A 13,618-nucleotide genomic window follows, 5' to 3' on the forward strand; every position below is an offset into this window, starting at 1 on the left:
TTTACCTTTGTTTTACTTTTATGCGTGTTTTGTTTGTTTGTTTCTTTTGTTTTTCTTAACTCTCCACCCGCTCTCTCGCTCTCTCATAGTAATTTGTTACACATTACACACATGCGGCTTTTGCAGTAGTTGTATTAATAGTAGTAGAATTAGAAGTAGTAGTAGTAGTAGTAGTATCAGTAGCAGTTTGCCGTAATAGTAGTAGCAGTACAAGTCTGTGTGGCGTCTGTCCATTTTCTTGTTTGTTTGTTTGTTTGTTTCAATTTGATTTTTACCTACAGCGCGCAGCAAAAAAAAAGAATAAGCAAACATGGTTGTTGATTTTGTATGTTTTTTTTTTTTGCTCAAAGCCCATTATTAGTTTAACTTTGTTTTCGCTCTCTCTTTTTGTTTCATTTTTGCCTTTACCCTAATCGTTTCCTTTATCGCAAATCCTTCTCCTTTAATCGTGAATCATCATAACCACCTCCTCACCAGGACATTCACAATGTCTCTCTCTCTCGCAGTCTACCCCACGCAGCTAGCAAAAACAAAAACAAAATTCACTTTGTACAACTACCACCTCCTCTTCCCCACTCCTACCCCGCCCGGGGTGGCCCAACCAAATGGGGGGGGGAGCGGGCGCAACAACAACGTGCTACAAATTCAATTCAATTCAATTTTCCCTAATATTTCCCACTCCCGTCTCATCGATATACATTTATATTGCCTACCAACATCGTTCGCTATCTCTCTTGTTCCTCTTGATCAACAAAAGCGTTCTTGGGTTTCGTTTTAGCTTTTCCCTCCCCTTTCGTCTCCGTTTTTCCCTCGCTTCCTCAATCGTAATGCACGGTATAAAAAAAGAGTAGTTAAATAGTTAAAATAGTACACAAAAAAAAATTATAAACAACTCATAACTCCAGCATATTTTATGAAGTTATTGATGCGCTTCGACATCCTTTCCTAAACGTGAGATAAAAAAAATATGCATATAAAAATTGTTAATCAATCAATCAACCAGCATCCAGCTTCCATCTCATCGGTGGAAAGCCCGTGAATTGCCGCCGGATCCCGGTGTCTGCCGGCAACAGGAAGCACGTGGCCAATCACGTCATCCCAACAGTCTTTACCTAATCTTTCGCTAAATCCTTTTCCTTTCTTTTTTTTTGCTAACAAATTGCAAACAATCCCTTGTATCATCTTCCTCGCTCTCTCTCTCCTGCGCTCATTCTCTACAACCAACTGACGCCCTCAATAATTGCTCAATTGCGTTAACATAACAGACTTTTTTTTTACTATTTCACCACTGTCACCTCCTCCTCCTCCACAATCCACTACTGCACACAATCTACTAAACCCATCTCCAATCAACAAGCTAAGGGACGGGCCAGGGACCGTTATCAATTCAATTCTAATACCTAATACATGCTACAAGTGTTTGCGTTGCTCTCGCTGTTCGAATCCGGAATCTCTAGCGTCGTCGTGTGTACCTGGTTGTTGCCCAGCAAACCCGTGTCAGTCCCGTTGTTTTCTTCTTCTTTTTCTATTCCACCACACACACACACACTCGCGCGCGCCTTCTCATTCGACTGGTGCCCGTTATAAGTAGAAACCTCAATGCATTATGTGTGATTGTGTGTGTCCATAGAAGAAGTTGTAATAGTTGTAATAATAGTGGCTCTCGATAGTAGCTCGATTGCTGGGGTTTAGTAGTTTTACTATGATTTGCTTTTTTTTTTAAAGAAAATTTAGGAGGTTTGGCTTAACGAGAAACTGTTTCGCAGAAACAATGCCAAAACAAAAATTAAAGAAATCACTCAAACACGTGTTTTTGCGCTGTTTACAATATTTACAAACGAAATTAATCAATTTTTTAACTTCTAACCGAAACGATCTCAATTTTGTCTTCTAATGTTCTTTGTGTGTGTATTTGTTTGTTTCGTTTATGCTTTGCTTTTGTTTTACTCTTCCTCTAACTTAACTTCATTTTCTTACAGCTGTATTTTGTTGTTTTGTGGTTTAGGCGCCATGTTTTACAATATCCCCAATGATTTGTTATTTTTTTGTTTTTGTTTTCGTTTTATGTGTTTTGCTGGTTTTACTGTTCCTTAATAATTTTGCATGCTTGTTGTGTGTCACACATATTATTCCACATACATTTTACATCAAACATAAAACAGACATACATACATTCGTTTTATGTTTTTTTGTGTGTTTTGTGTTTTGTTTTGTTTTGTGTCTGGACTGCAGTTTCGTATTAGTTATGTTGATTTGCTGGTGCCATTATGGTTTTCTTTTTTTCTTCTCTGTGTTCCCTCCCTCACTGTACAAAATTAACAATACTTTGATTGAGGGGGGGGGGGTTTCGTGTTTTTGTGTATACATTGTTGCTCTTGTTGTTGTGTGTTTTGGATTATGAGAAGAAACAAAAAAAACCCCTAATATTTTGTCATATTTTGTTTCGTTCCGGAGCTATTTGTTATACATTTTGAATAGTGTTTTGTTTGTTAAATAACGAACTTCTCTCTATTGCCCTTCTTTCTTTTCTTTTGTTTCTCGTTTTACCTATGCTTGTTTTTTTGCTACTACTTCTCCACCGCCCTTTCATTTAAATTCCAATAATTAAAGCCATTCTTTTCCAGTAGTTTCCCACTTCCACTGTCACTGTGTGTTTTCGTTATCCCCGTTTTCTTTTCTTTTTTGCTTAAACCTATAAAACGACGTTATGCTTGTGCCTTTTCGCCTGACTGAGCTGACACATTTAACGTGCAGGAAATAATTTATCAAAATCAGCTAAAAACACACACACACGCAAGATAGAAGAGAGAAAAAACAACAACAAAATGCACCATTTGATGAGTTATATGTGTGTGTGTGTGTTGGAATTTAAGGAGTAACCCGCGTCACAGTTTCTTTTGTCAATAAACACCCTTTTCTCTTTCTCTCTCTCTCTAAAAGCTATCTCTAAAATAAAACACAGACAAAACAAAACAAAAGTATTTCTCTTGCCAACAACAGCAATAAATATATATAAAAAAAAAACTCTTCCATTGTTGTGGCTGCTGCTGCTGGTATAAAAAAAACGGTACGAAAGTAAGTATTGCAAAGTATTGGCTACAAAGTAAAGGGGGGGGTTTTGTTTTTAAATAAAATTGCACAATTCGAACAAAGCTCCGTGACTAAACAACAAACACAAAATGCATCTTTTATAGGACCTCTTTTCAAACTGCATTGCGGAACAAATCGGAAACCTGCCACCGATCGTTGCTACCAATCGTTCGGGGAGCGTAGGACGATCGTTTGCACCATCAACCTTAACATTCCTATACTTAGGGGGGTTGTTTGTGGTTTAGCTACACTAGGAAATGGGGTACGAAAGGGGGAAACACACATAAGGAAGCTGTTGCTGGTGGTGGTGCTGATGGTTAGATCATGCTCTACTGGAAGACAACCCTATATTAACACCCTCACCGTACCGGACTGAACTCATGACTATTTTCCAATATACGAATGTGTGCTAACATTAAACAAGGACGCGAGCAGAAGAACAATATATGCTATAGAGAGTAATGGTTCGCAAAAAGCGCTTGAAAAAGAGAGAGATACTGTCTCTGTATATGTGTGTGTGTGTGTTTGTGTTGTAAAGGAAAAACAGTAAACAAATTACTTACATCGAATGATAGCTTAAGTACACGTTTTTCCGTTTTCCACGTGCTGTTTTCAAACTCGCGCCCATTTTTCTTAGTGTGGAATTTTCAAGCGTCAGGACACAAATTGCGCGTGTGTGTTACAATCAGGTAAGTAACAATTAAAAAAAAAAACGGTGGTGTAGTTCTAAGGGTGGTGGTACTGGTGGTGTTTGGTGGAAGTCGTTAACACACAATACACAAATTCTTCATCTTCATATGTGGAATGCTTTCGTTCCAGTTTCGTTGGACCCGGAGAGAGAAAAGGGCTGTGAAAAACGAACCCTACATTTCTTGTGCTTTCCATTAATAAAAAGAGGAAGGAACAAGCAGAATAAAAAGAACGGCCATCCCCTCGTCACACTGTGAGCCGTGGAAAGGGGAGATTGTGTGGTTCTGTGCTGTGGTGATTGAGGTTGCACATTTCGATGCACAAGCCATTGCGATCTCCTCTTTTCTTACGCGCTAAAAGTTAGTAAAAAAGAGATTATTTTTTTTACCAGTTGGCTTGGTTTAGATTTTCGGGATTTTGGTGGCTAATTGTCTATCGGGATATGGGGAGAGAGAGGACTGTTTCAACATCCCCCCAAAAAAAGGCCTTCCTTCACACTTCTGCTATGCAGGTTTTACACGATCGTGGAAAGTGAATCATAAATTGTGTTCGTGTGTGTTCTTTAACCATTAATAATACTTTTGTTTGCATTTTCTTCCGTAGTAGGTGTATGTGTGTGTGTGTGTGTGTGTGTGTTTGTGTTTGGGCGTGTGCGTGAGAAGCAATTGCAACTTCACACCAGAGAATGCCTCCTAGGTTAGAATGTGTCGATCGCTTGCAGCGGGATTACCGTCTCTTCTAGCGTAATAATTGGTAGGTTTGTAACAAAAGTACCGAAAACGGACACATATTTATGCTAAAGCAAAAGCCGTACAAACGTGATGGTGAGCATAGCTCCCTCTTCCTCCCTTCTCTTTCTCTTCATACGTAACCTGCGTAATCTTTTGTCGTTGTTGATTTTTGATTATTCAATGGAAAACAAGCATCGGCTTGTACAAACACGCAACATAGTAGCTTCCGTTTTGCTTCGGGACCAAACAACACAAAGAAATGGCGCGCTGCAAAACCGTAGGCAAAAGGCAATAAACAATATAGCAAATGTAACACATATTTTAGAGATAGGCGGGCGCAATTGCGCTTCGATGCCGCTGCTTTCTTCTCGATTGCCTGGCTGGTTTTTGGATAATATGGTTGATTAGCTATTTTTCAATTTCTCCTTCGGGCTCCCGTGTGGCTGTTTGTTCTGTTTGCTATACACAGATTGGTTTACTGCACACGCACACACACACATTGTTGATTATTTACTCATAAAAATGGACAGTAAATGGTATATAGGTTTGTTGGCGCACTGTAAAGGTTAACAGGCTTGTTGTCCTTCGCAACATGCAAGGGTGACTTCTTTCTGGAATCAATTTTCAAAAGGGGAAGGACATTCCCCCCTTTCGGTTAAAGCGTTAATGTTCCCCCCACTTCTACCAGCCATGGATGGGTTGCCCTGTGCCCTGTGTGGCGAGGAGCGGGATGGTATTTTTGTTAGCAAATAGTGCTATTACTGGTTCTGTTTTTACTTGCTCGCCGGTGTTTTGTTCTTTCCTCTTCAATCGATGCTTTCTCCTTGCTCTGGGTTTTGATGATGCAAACATACATTTTGATTGTGAGAGTAGACTAATAATTGCATAAAGTATAGGTTAGTGCGCACATCACATGATTTTTTTTTGTTTTGTTTGCTTGTTTGTTTTGCTTAATGTTGGTTTTTGTGTATGTATTTTTGTTTTATATCAATATTTATGTTTCATAATTATACCACACACTTCTCTTCGTGTTTCGTTCTCGTTCTGCACTTTTTGTTTTGCAATTACACCTGCACAATTCCCCCCTCTCTCTCTCTCTTTCTCGTAATGTGGGTGTGTGTAGCAGGAAAAGGTTACTTTTCTCAGCTAGTACATTCGTTAGACATAGGAAGCGACGGATTCCCGGCGACGGACAAGGCAACAACATCGACAAGGACAACACAATATAGCGGGCATACGGAGCGCGGGGATGGAGGGAGAGCACTTGTCGGCACCGGGGAGGCGCTTTACTTGAGGAATGCGGCCACGATGATGGACAGCAGGAAGAGCGCAAACACGCACACGACCGCTTTGCTCGAGTCGGGCTCGAAGAACTTCTGCAGCTGCTGGAGCGTGGTCGACGCGACCGTATCGCTGCGCGCCCCGTTCTGGTGACCGTCGCCGTCCGGACCGTACCCGTTGTTGCTGCCGGCCAGCAGCAGGCCCGCCCCGGTCGACGATTTGGTCGTCAGCACCAACTCACCCTTGCTGTTGACCACATTGCCCTGGAACGGGGTGCGCCCGTCGACGTCGTCCGTGGCGTGCCCGGCTGCACCGGACCGACCCGCCCCACTGCTCGACCGCGGCACGTTCGTCGCGAGATGGTGGGTCAGCACCGGGGAGAACGGGCCGCTCATGAGCTCACCGTTCTGGCGCACGCGCACCGGACACACCTTGAACGCGTACGTCACGCCATGTTGCAGGTTGTGTACAGTAAAGCGCGTTTCGGGTCCACGGTAGGCCTAAAAGCAAGGGAAAATCACGTTTAGTATGCCTTTCTAATCATAAAAAGCGCCTTCGACTTACCTGTTGAAATTCTTGGTCCCTAGCTTTGGCCATCTGCAGAATGTACTCGATCGGATCGACGAACGGGTTGTTCCGGCTCGTCTGCCACTCGATCGTGAGCGTGCCGTGGCGGGCCGCCGGGTCATTGCCGGCCGCCGCTGCTGCCAGTGCCGCCGCATCGGTGCATACGCGCGGTGCCTTGATGCTGTTCGGCGCTGCCATCGCCGTGGTGAAGCTGAAACCGTCGGAGAACTCGCCCCGCCCGGCGTGCCGCGTCTCGACGCATATCCGGAAGGTGTAGCTGGTCGTTTCGTGCAGCCGCATCACCTTGCACGTGTTGCGCGTGCCGGTGTACACGTTGTGGTACTCGCCCGTGCGCCTGTTCTCCATCTCGACGTAGTACCGGGCCAGGTCGGCCAGGTTCTTGCCCTCGCCCCAGCGCAGCTTCAGGTGCGCAAAGCCGGCCTGCGCACACTCCAGCTTGGGCGGTTTCGGGGGCAGCGGCGAGGTCGTAAACTTGATGTAGCTCGAGAAGGGCCCGGTGCCGATGGCGTTCACCGCCTGGATGCGCAGCTTGTACGTCGTTTCCGGATGCAGCTCGCCGATCAGCAGCATGTTGCTGCAGCTCGACCGGCCAGCGGTGCTCGCTGGGGTGGTGGTCGGTGCGCTGGCGGCCGCGTGGTTCTGCCCCTTGCCTCCCTTGGCCGAGTGGGCGGGACTGGCGACCGCTTTGCCTAATTTGCTATCTACTAAATTCGTCGCGGCAGACGGTTCGTCCTCCGCGTCCGTCGACGCCGCACTGCCAACCGATGCTTCCTCCTCTTCGTCCTCTTCCTCTTCCTCGTACTCTTCGTCGTAATGGTGGTGGTGGTGGTGGTGGTGGTCGGCGGCCGGATATCCTCCAGCGCCGTGCTGCTGCTGCTCGGGCGAGGTAGCTGCGATGGCGGCCGCACTGGCCGTGTGCGCGTCCGTCGTGATCAACCGATCGCCGCACTCGATGTTGTACTGCGTCACCGGCGAGCCGTTGTCGTGCGGCGTCTGCCAGCTAATAAGTATGCTCTTGGCCGTGATCTTCTGCCCGCCGACGGTCGGTGCGTTCGGCGCAGCCGCCGGCATCTGCTGCCCGATCGGTACGGAGTAGCGCGAGCAGCCGGCCGCATTCAGTGCGCACACGCGGAAGTGGTAGCGCGAGTGCGGGTGCAGATTGCGCACGTCCGCGGACCGGTGCGCGCCCCGGTACACCGTCTGGTAGTTGGCGTTCGCGTCCACCGCTCCTCCGCTCGCGTCCACTACCTCGCTGCTGCTCGACTCGGCACTGGATTGAAGAATGTACTCGCTTATCGGTGACCCGTTGCTGTGCGGCTCGGCCCACATCACAGTTAAATGCGTTGGCGACTTCAGCACGACGGACAGGTCGCGCGGTGACTCGGGCGGTGCCGAACCGGCAGTGAACGTAAACTCCTCCGACCAGGGCCCGGCGCCGATGCGATTGAGCGCCCGCACCTGCACCGTGTACTGCTCGCCGGGCAGCAGATCCTTCGCCACGCAGAACATGTCCCTGCCCCGGTACACCGCGCTGCGCACCTTCGTGCTGACCGTCTCCACCTCCATCTCGTACTCGAGCACGGGCGAGCCGCCGTTGTAGTCGGGCTTCTCCCACCCGAGACACGCGGCGTACGGTGTCGGAGGTGATTTGCAGTACGGTTTCTGGGGCGGCCCGGGCGACACCGGTTCCGTCGTCACGAGACACGGCTCGGAAAATGCACTGATCCCGCCGGGGCCCTCGCACAGCACGCGGATCTGGTAGGCGGTGCCAGGGTTTAGCCGATCGATCGTCGCTTCCGCCTCCTTGCCGCTGTACACGCGGTCGTACGAGGCGCCCGAGCTGATCTCCAGATGATACAGCGAGATGTCCGCCCCGCCCGTATCGTGCGGTGCGTCCCACCTCACCCGGAACCCGTTCGCGTGCACCTTCCCCTTGACCTGCGGCTTCGCCGGCCGGCCCGGGCACGTGGGCAGCGTCCGGAAGACGACCTCCTCGCTCCACGGGCCCCGCCCGTTATCGTTCTCCGCCCTTAACCTAAACTGGAATGTGGAAGCGCGCCGCAGCCCGATGCACTCGTACAGCGTGTCCTGCCCGTTGTACACGTTCCGGTAGCCGTACCCCTGGTCGTCGTTCATCTGCAGCGTGTACTCCTCGCACGGCGAGCGCCGCTGCCAGGCCAGCTTCAGCGTGGTGGCGGTCGCGTGCCGCAGCGTCGGCGGGGCCGGTTGGGCCGGCGCATTCCCGACCGTGCTGTACTTGACCAGATCCGAGTAGCCGCTGCGGCCGTACTCGTTCACGGCCGACAGCCGAAACACGTAGTACGTCGACGGCTGCAGCTTGTTGAGCTGGAACTGCTTACCCTTCGTCTTGCACACCTCGAAAAATTCGTACGCCAGCTGCATCGGTTGCTGTCCTTGCTGCCCTTGCTGCTGGTGGGCCATCGAGCCCTTGCCATTGTCACACTCGAGGATGTAGTGGATGATGTGGGACCCGTTGTCCGACGGTGCGTTCCATCGCAGCTGCAGCGAGTTCTTGGAGCGCGCGAGCAGCTTGGGCGGCGCGGGCACGTCCGGCTCGCAGCAGGGCGTGTTGAAGACGGTCGGCTCGGTCGGGGAGCCGTGCAGCTGGTCGAGGTACACCTGCAGCCGCACCGTGTACTCCTGGCCCGGTCGCAGGTCCTGCACCTTGCAGGACAGCGACGAGCCCTTGAAGATGCTCTTGTACTTGTTCTCCTTGCCGTGGTCGCTCAGCAGCACCTCGTACCGCAGGTCCTGCACGTTGAAGGGCAGCGGTTCGAGGGCGGCGCCGGGCAGGGGTGGCGGCGGTACGCCCGGCACGGGGCCGGCCGTTACCGGCGGCGGTGGTAGCGGCACGACCGGCACGGTCGGTGTCGGCGGCGACCACTGCAGCAGGGCGGTGCGGGGCGTTATCTCGGTCACCTGCGGTGATGGGACCGCGCTCAGATGCTCCACTATGAGCGACTGCGTGTTGTCGTCCTCCTCGTCCGGGGCGCTCGACGTGTCCTCCTCCGAGGGGGACGGCGTGTTGATCGCAACGGCCGCTCCCGTACCATTGCGATGATTGTTCATGTGGTTAGGAAGCAGATGGTGCTGCTGTTGCTGGGGTGGGGCGTGCGATTTCCGTACACCACCACCACCGTTCAGTTCGGCATGTTTTCGAGGTGAATTGATCGGCGTCGTTGCAGATGCATCTAAAAAAAAAAAAGAACCAAAACAATGTTAGTAACAAAAGATTTCTTTCTCTAAAACCCTATTTGAACTTACTCAATTCCCGCTGCTTCTGGTCGAGCTTTCGGTGCAGCTTCGAGTGCTGCCGCTGGGCCCGCTCGTCCTTGTGGTAGCTGGTGTTCGTGTGGGGCGGCGACGGCGAGTGGGGCACGTTGCCTTGCGCCGTGTGCAGCCCGTGGTTGCCGCCCGTACCGCCGCCCACGTTCGCCCCGTTCGCACCGATCAGCTGGGATGGGTACATCTGGGGGGCACCGGCCCCGGGTCCCGCCTGGTAGCTGGCGGCAATCGGGTTGAAGAACGGCGTCGGTGTACCATTAATCTGTAATTGAAGACAGAAAGAAACCATTATTAATTAATTTCTCTATTAAAGAAATTGAAGTCTATTCAGAGGCGGAATCCGTTGCTGCATCAAAGTAGGTACTGTATCAGTTCCTGGAACGGGACAGGTTCGTGATCCATTCCATGATTAAAACAGGCTCAGGACCAGTTCTTGAAGTGAAATAAGTTCAGTTGCAGTTACAACATCAGTACAGGATCAGAACTAGTTCCAGGACTGGTATGGGTTCTGTATAAAGAACTGAAGAAACTGACAAGGGTTCAGAATCAGTTCCAGGACCGATATCGGTACAGGTTCAGCTCTAAGACAGGGATGGATCAAGAACTATTTCAGGATCCGTATAGCTTGAGGACCAGGTCTAGGAACGGTAGGATTTGAGGATCAGTTCCAGAAATGATATGAATTCAAAATCAGTTCCAGGCTTAGGTTCAGGAGCAGTTCCAGAGTCAGTAAAGGTTCTGGATCAGTTCCAGCATCAGTATAGGGTCAGGATTAGTTCCAGGACAGTTATAAATTCTGTGTAAGTGCAAGAAACTGACAAGGGTTCAGGATCAATTCCAGGATCGGTATGGTTTAAGGACCTGATCTAGGAACGGTATGGTTTGAGGATCAGTTCCAGAAATAAAATAAATTCAAAATCAGTTCCAGGTTTAGATTCAAATCCAGTTCCAGAGTCAGTATGGGTTCTGGATCAGATGTAGTACCGCTATAGTTTTAGGATCAGCTCTAGTACCGCTATGGTATTGATTCAGAATCAGCACTTGAGAATACATTTGCTTCAATGCCTTTTTCGACACCCTCTAGTTATCATACATCGCCAAAATTATTGTGCGTAACCCTGTTAAAGGGCTAAATGAACCACTGTCAAAATAGCAACAACACATCAACACCAAAGAACATTCTCGTTCAGTTTTCAATTTTCCGTTCCCGGAACCGATCTACCTGAAACACTATTCTTGCCACCGTGGCAGGCTTTCGTGACGGATCCATTGGCGGAGAAAGGGGAAACTGTGCCTTTTCCCCCCTTGCAGGTTTTCGGTACTATAAAACTCAACACAAAAACACGCAAATTTGCGCAATGTTTTCCGATAAAAGAGACGGTTCAATAACACACAAGCACGAAATTAATCCACCTCTTTCTGCAGTGAGACACGTCAGTAAATGCGTCTCGCTCCCTTTGCCGCGTATGCTTCGACTAAATTCGAACAACATACACCGCTTGCGACGACCGCGGGAGAGAGATGCTTTCTCCCTCACTCTCTCTGTCTAACTCACTCGGCCCGAGGTACGTAAGAAGGGCCTATCTGCCTTGTTACACCCACCTCCGCCCGTGCCAGCACGTCAAAGTCATTAGACCCGCTGCAGGCCTCTCCCTCCCCCACTCCGCTTCAGGTTGTTTCAGGTGGAGCACATAAATGCAGCCACAGCAAACAAATACAAACACAAAATGCGGTTCCCGGGCGATACATTCATGCATGGGACGCACTGTACCACACACAGACGACAGACGACAGACGACGACGGTTAGTAAATCGCCACGTATGCGTTTATTGCCGATCGAATCGTGGTGCGGACGATTCGCCATCCCGACACACTACCACGGTCAATAGAAGAGGTCAATGTGTTCGTGGTACGTGGCGCGCTGATAATCGAACACATCCGAAAACCCAAAAGGAACGAAGACGGAGTGTTATCAAACGTTTGTGGCAGGCAGCACACTGTGGCAGTGTGAGATAACGCACCGGCCGGCAAATAAATGTATATATGTATGTGCACATGTGTCTGGGGGGAGGTGGTGGACCTACACCGTCTGCAGTCGGAGGCTTGGCAGTGCTAAAATCCCTCCCCGTCCTCTAGCCGTGGTGCAAACAAAACAGCTCCGGTGTCGTCACACCAGACATCGCCCACCACAACAACAACATAGGATGTCGCACAGGAAGTGACCGCCGCGTGATTTGTGACCACGGAACAACAGCTTTAGGCGTCGTCGTCGTCACATATTTACATCGGCTTTCCTTGTTGGCCGCCACACCTCAAGCAATTAAGCCGCCCCGTCGTCCGGTGGTTTATTGCTACGGCGTGAGGATTTGGGTCTCCTTCCTCTGTCTCTCTTTCTCTCTGTGAGTTTTTATTTCAACTTCTTGAATGACTTGGGGTTGTTGTGTTCAGTGCTGCAAAATGTCATGAGCATCACGAGATGTTCACCGACGAAAACAATGAACATATCCGTCCGTGGTAGCTTGATGCTCATTGTTGATACTCAATGAAAGTGCGTCATGACATGCCGAACACGACACGCGAATGCTTGAGTCTAACGCAATACTCTGACTGACAAGCTTAGCTTAATGCCGGAACAAGCATAATCATGAACAATGGCGTCAAATGCCAATGTTTCAGTCACCAACGCTCATGACTGAATCGAACCTCAAATCAGCGTCACGTACACAACTGAGATGGTCACAGGTGAGACTCAATCAGTTAGTGGATCAATCACATGCTTGGTGACATTTTGTTTAGCATCCCACTCTTGGTCACTCACTTGGTCACGACCTTTTATGTCAGTGATAATCACGACATTCTTGGAGCTTGCTCATTTTGGGACTCATCTTGGGACCACACGCACGCTTCGCATATCTCTCATGACAATCGGGATGATCACCTACTGACCAAGCGACTGACCAACAGTTGGTTGCACAAAATGTCACCAAGCATGTGATGGTCGCAACAACTGTATGAGTCTCACCTCTGATCATCACAGTAAAGCTCTCGAGAACGCTGACATGATTTTGTTTCAGCCGGATTTTGGTATGACTATGTCAGTGACATTTTGCAGAACTTATCACAGTAAAAAAAAAGTCATGACAAAGCAACTGACCAAGCGTTGGTCGCAAAAATGACACGAAGCATGCATTGGTCACACCAATCGTTTTGAGTAGTACCTCTGATTATCACGTACTTAAACGTTGATATGGATTTTGTTTCATTCAGATTTTTTATGACATTGACAGTGACATTTTGCAACACTGGTTGTGTTACTTAACGACGACGAACTTGGTTGGTCGCGATGTTGTTCGTGCTCTTGTTTGCACGCAGATAACAGATACATCTTTGGGAGAGTCGTGGTTTGCAAAATGCAAGGTGGATTGGGCGGCAGATTGTTTGTTTGCTCTTCACAAGGGTAGTTTTGTGCTGCGTCGGCCTAGACAAAATATCCCTTTTCTTGGAACTGCTTCCCAAGCGATGGTGGAGTGATTTTGCAGAACCCGAAGCAGACAACCCCGCCACTCTAAATCAGTCTCGCGCGCGCGTGTGTGTGTGTGTGGGGAAGTGGTGGCTTATTTTAGCACACTTTAGATTGCCCCTTTTTATTCAACGAAACAGGAACTTGTGTATTTTTTTGTTTTTTTTTTTTTTTAAGCCAAGAAGATAACAAAATAGCCACTCTTTCGTTAGAGTGCCATTTGACGCGCTAGACTTAATGCCCCCTCCCCTTTACATTCCATTCCAATCCGCTTGACACCATCTCTCGGCATCGGCATCGCCAGCAACAAACGGCGGAAGTAAGATAAACCGTACCGATACCACACAGGCTCAACAACGCAACACACACTCTCGGGCCACATGGTCCGAAATTGAAGTGGGGTGTGGGTGG

General features: G+C 48.9%; 1 protein-coding gene across 6 annotated transcripts in view; it reads right to left on the bottom strand.

The window, feature by feature from the left end:
- Positions 1 to 15: 15 nt before the first annotated feature.
- The window catches only part of LOC120903819 (fibronectin type-III domain-containing protein 3A-like), a 60,387-nt gene continuing 46,784 nt past the window's right edge, over positions 16 to 13,618 (bottom strand). For all 6 annotated transcript variants that reach the window (XM_040313450.1, XM_040313451.1, XM_040313453.1 and 3 more), the window contains 3 exons: positions 9,666 to 9,948; positions 6,357 to 9,592; positions 16 to 6,292 (listed from right to left, as the gene is read on the bottom strand). In XM_040313450.1, the coding sequence (XP_040169384.1) occupies positions 5,798 to 6,292; positions 6,357 to 9,592; positions 9,666 to 9,948 (4,014 nt within the window). In that variant the 3' untranslated portion in view covers positions 16 to 5,797. The remainder of the gene's footprint in view (positions 6,293 to 6,356; positions 9,593 to 9,665; positions 9,949 to 13,618) is intronic.

The sequence above is a fragment of the Anopheles arabiensis genome, chromosome 3 (genome assembly GCF_016920715.1).
Source record: "Anopheles arabiensis isolate DONGOLA chromosome 3, AaraD3, whole genome shotgun sequence".
NCBI lineage: Eukaryota > Metazoa > Arthropoda > Insecta > Diptera > Culicidae > Anopheles > Anopheles arabiensis.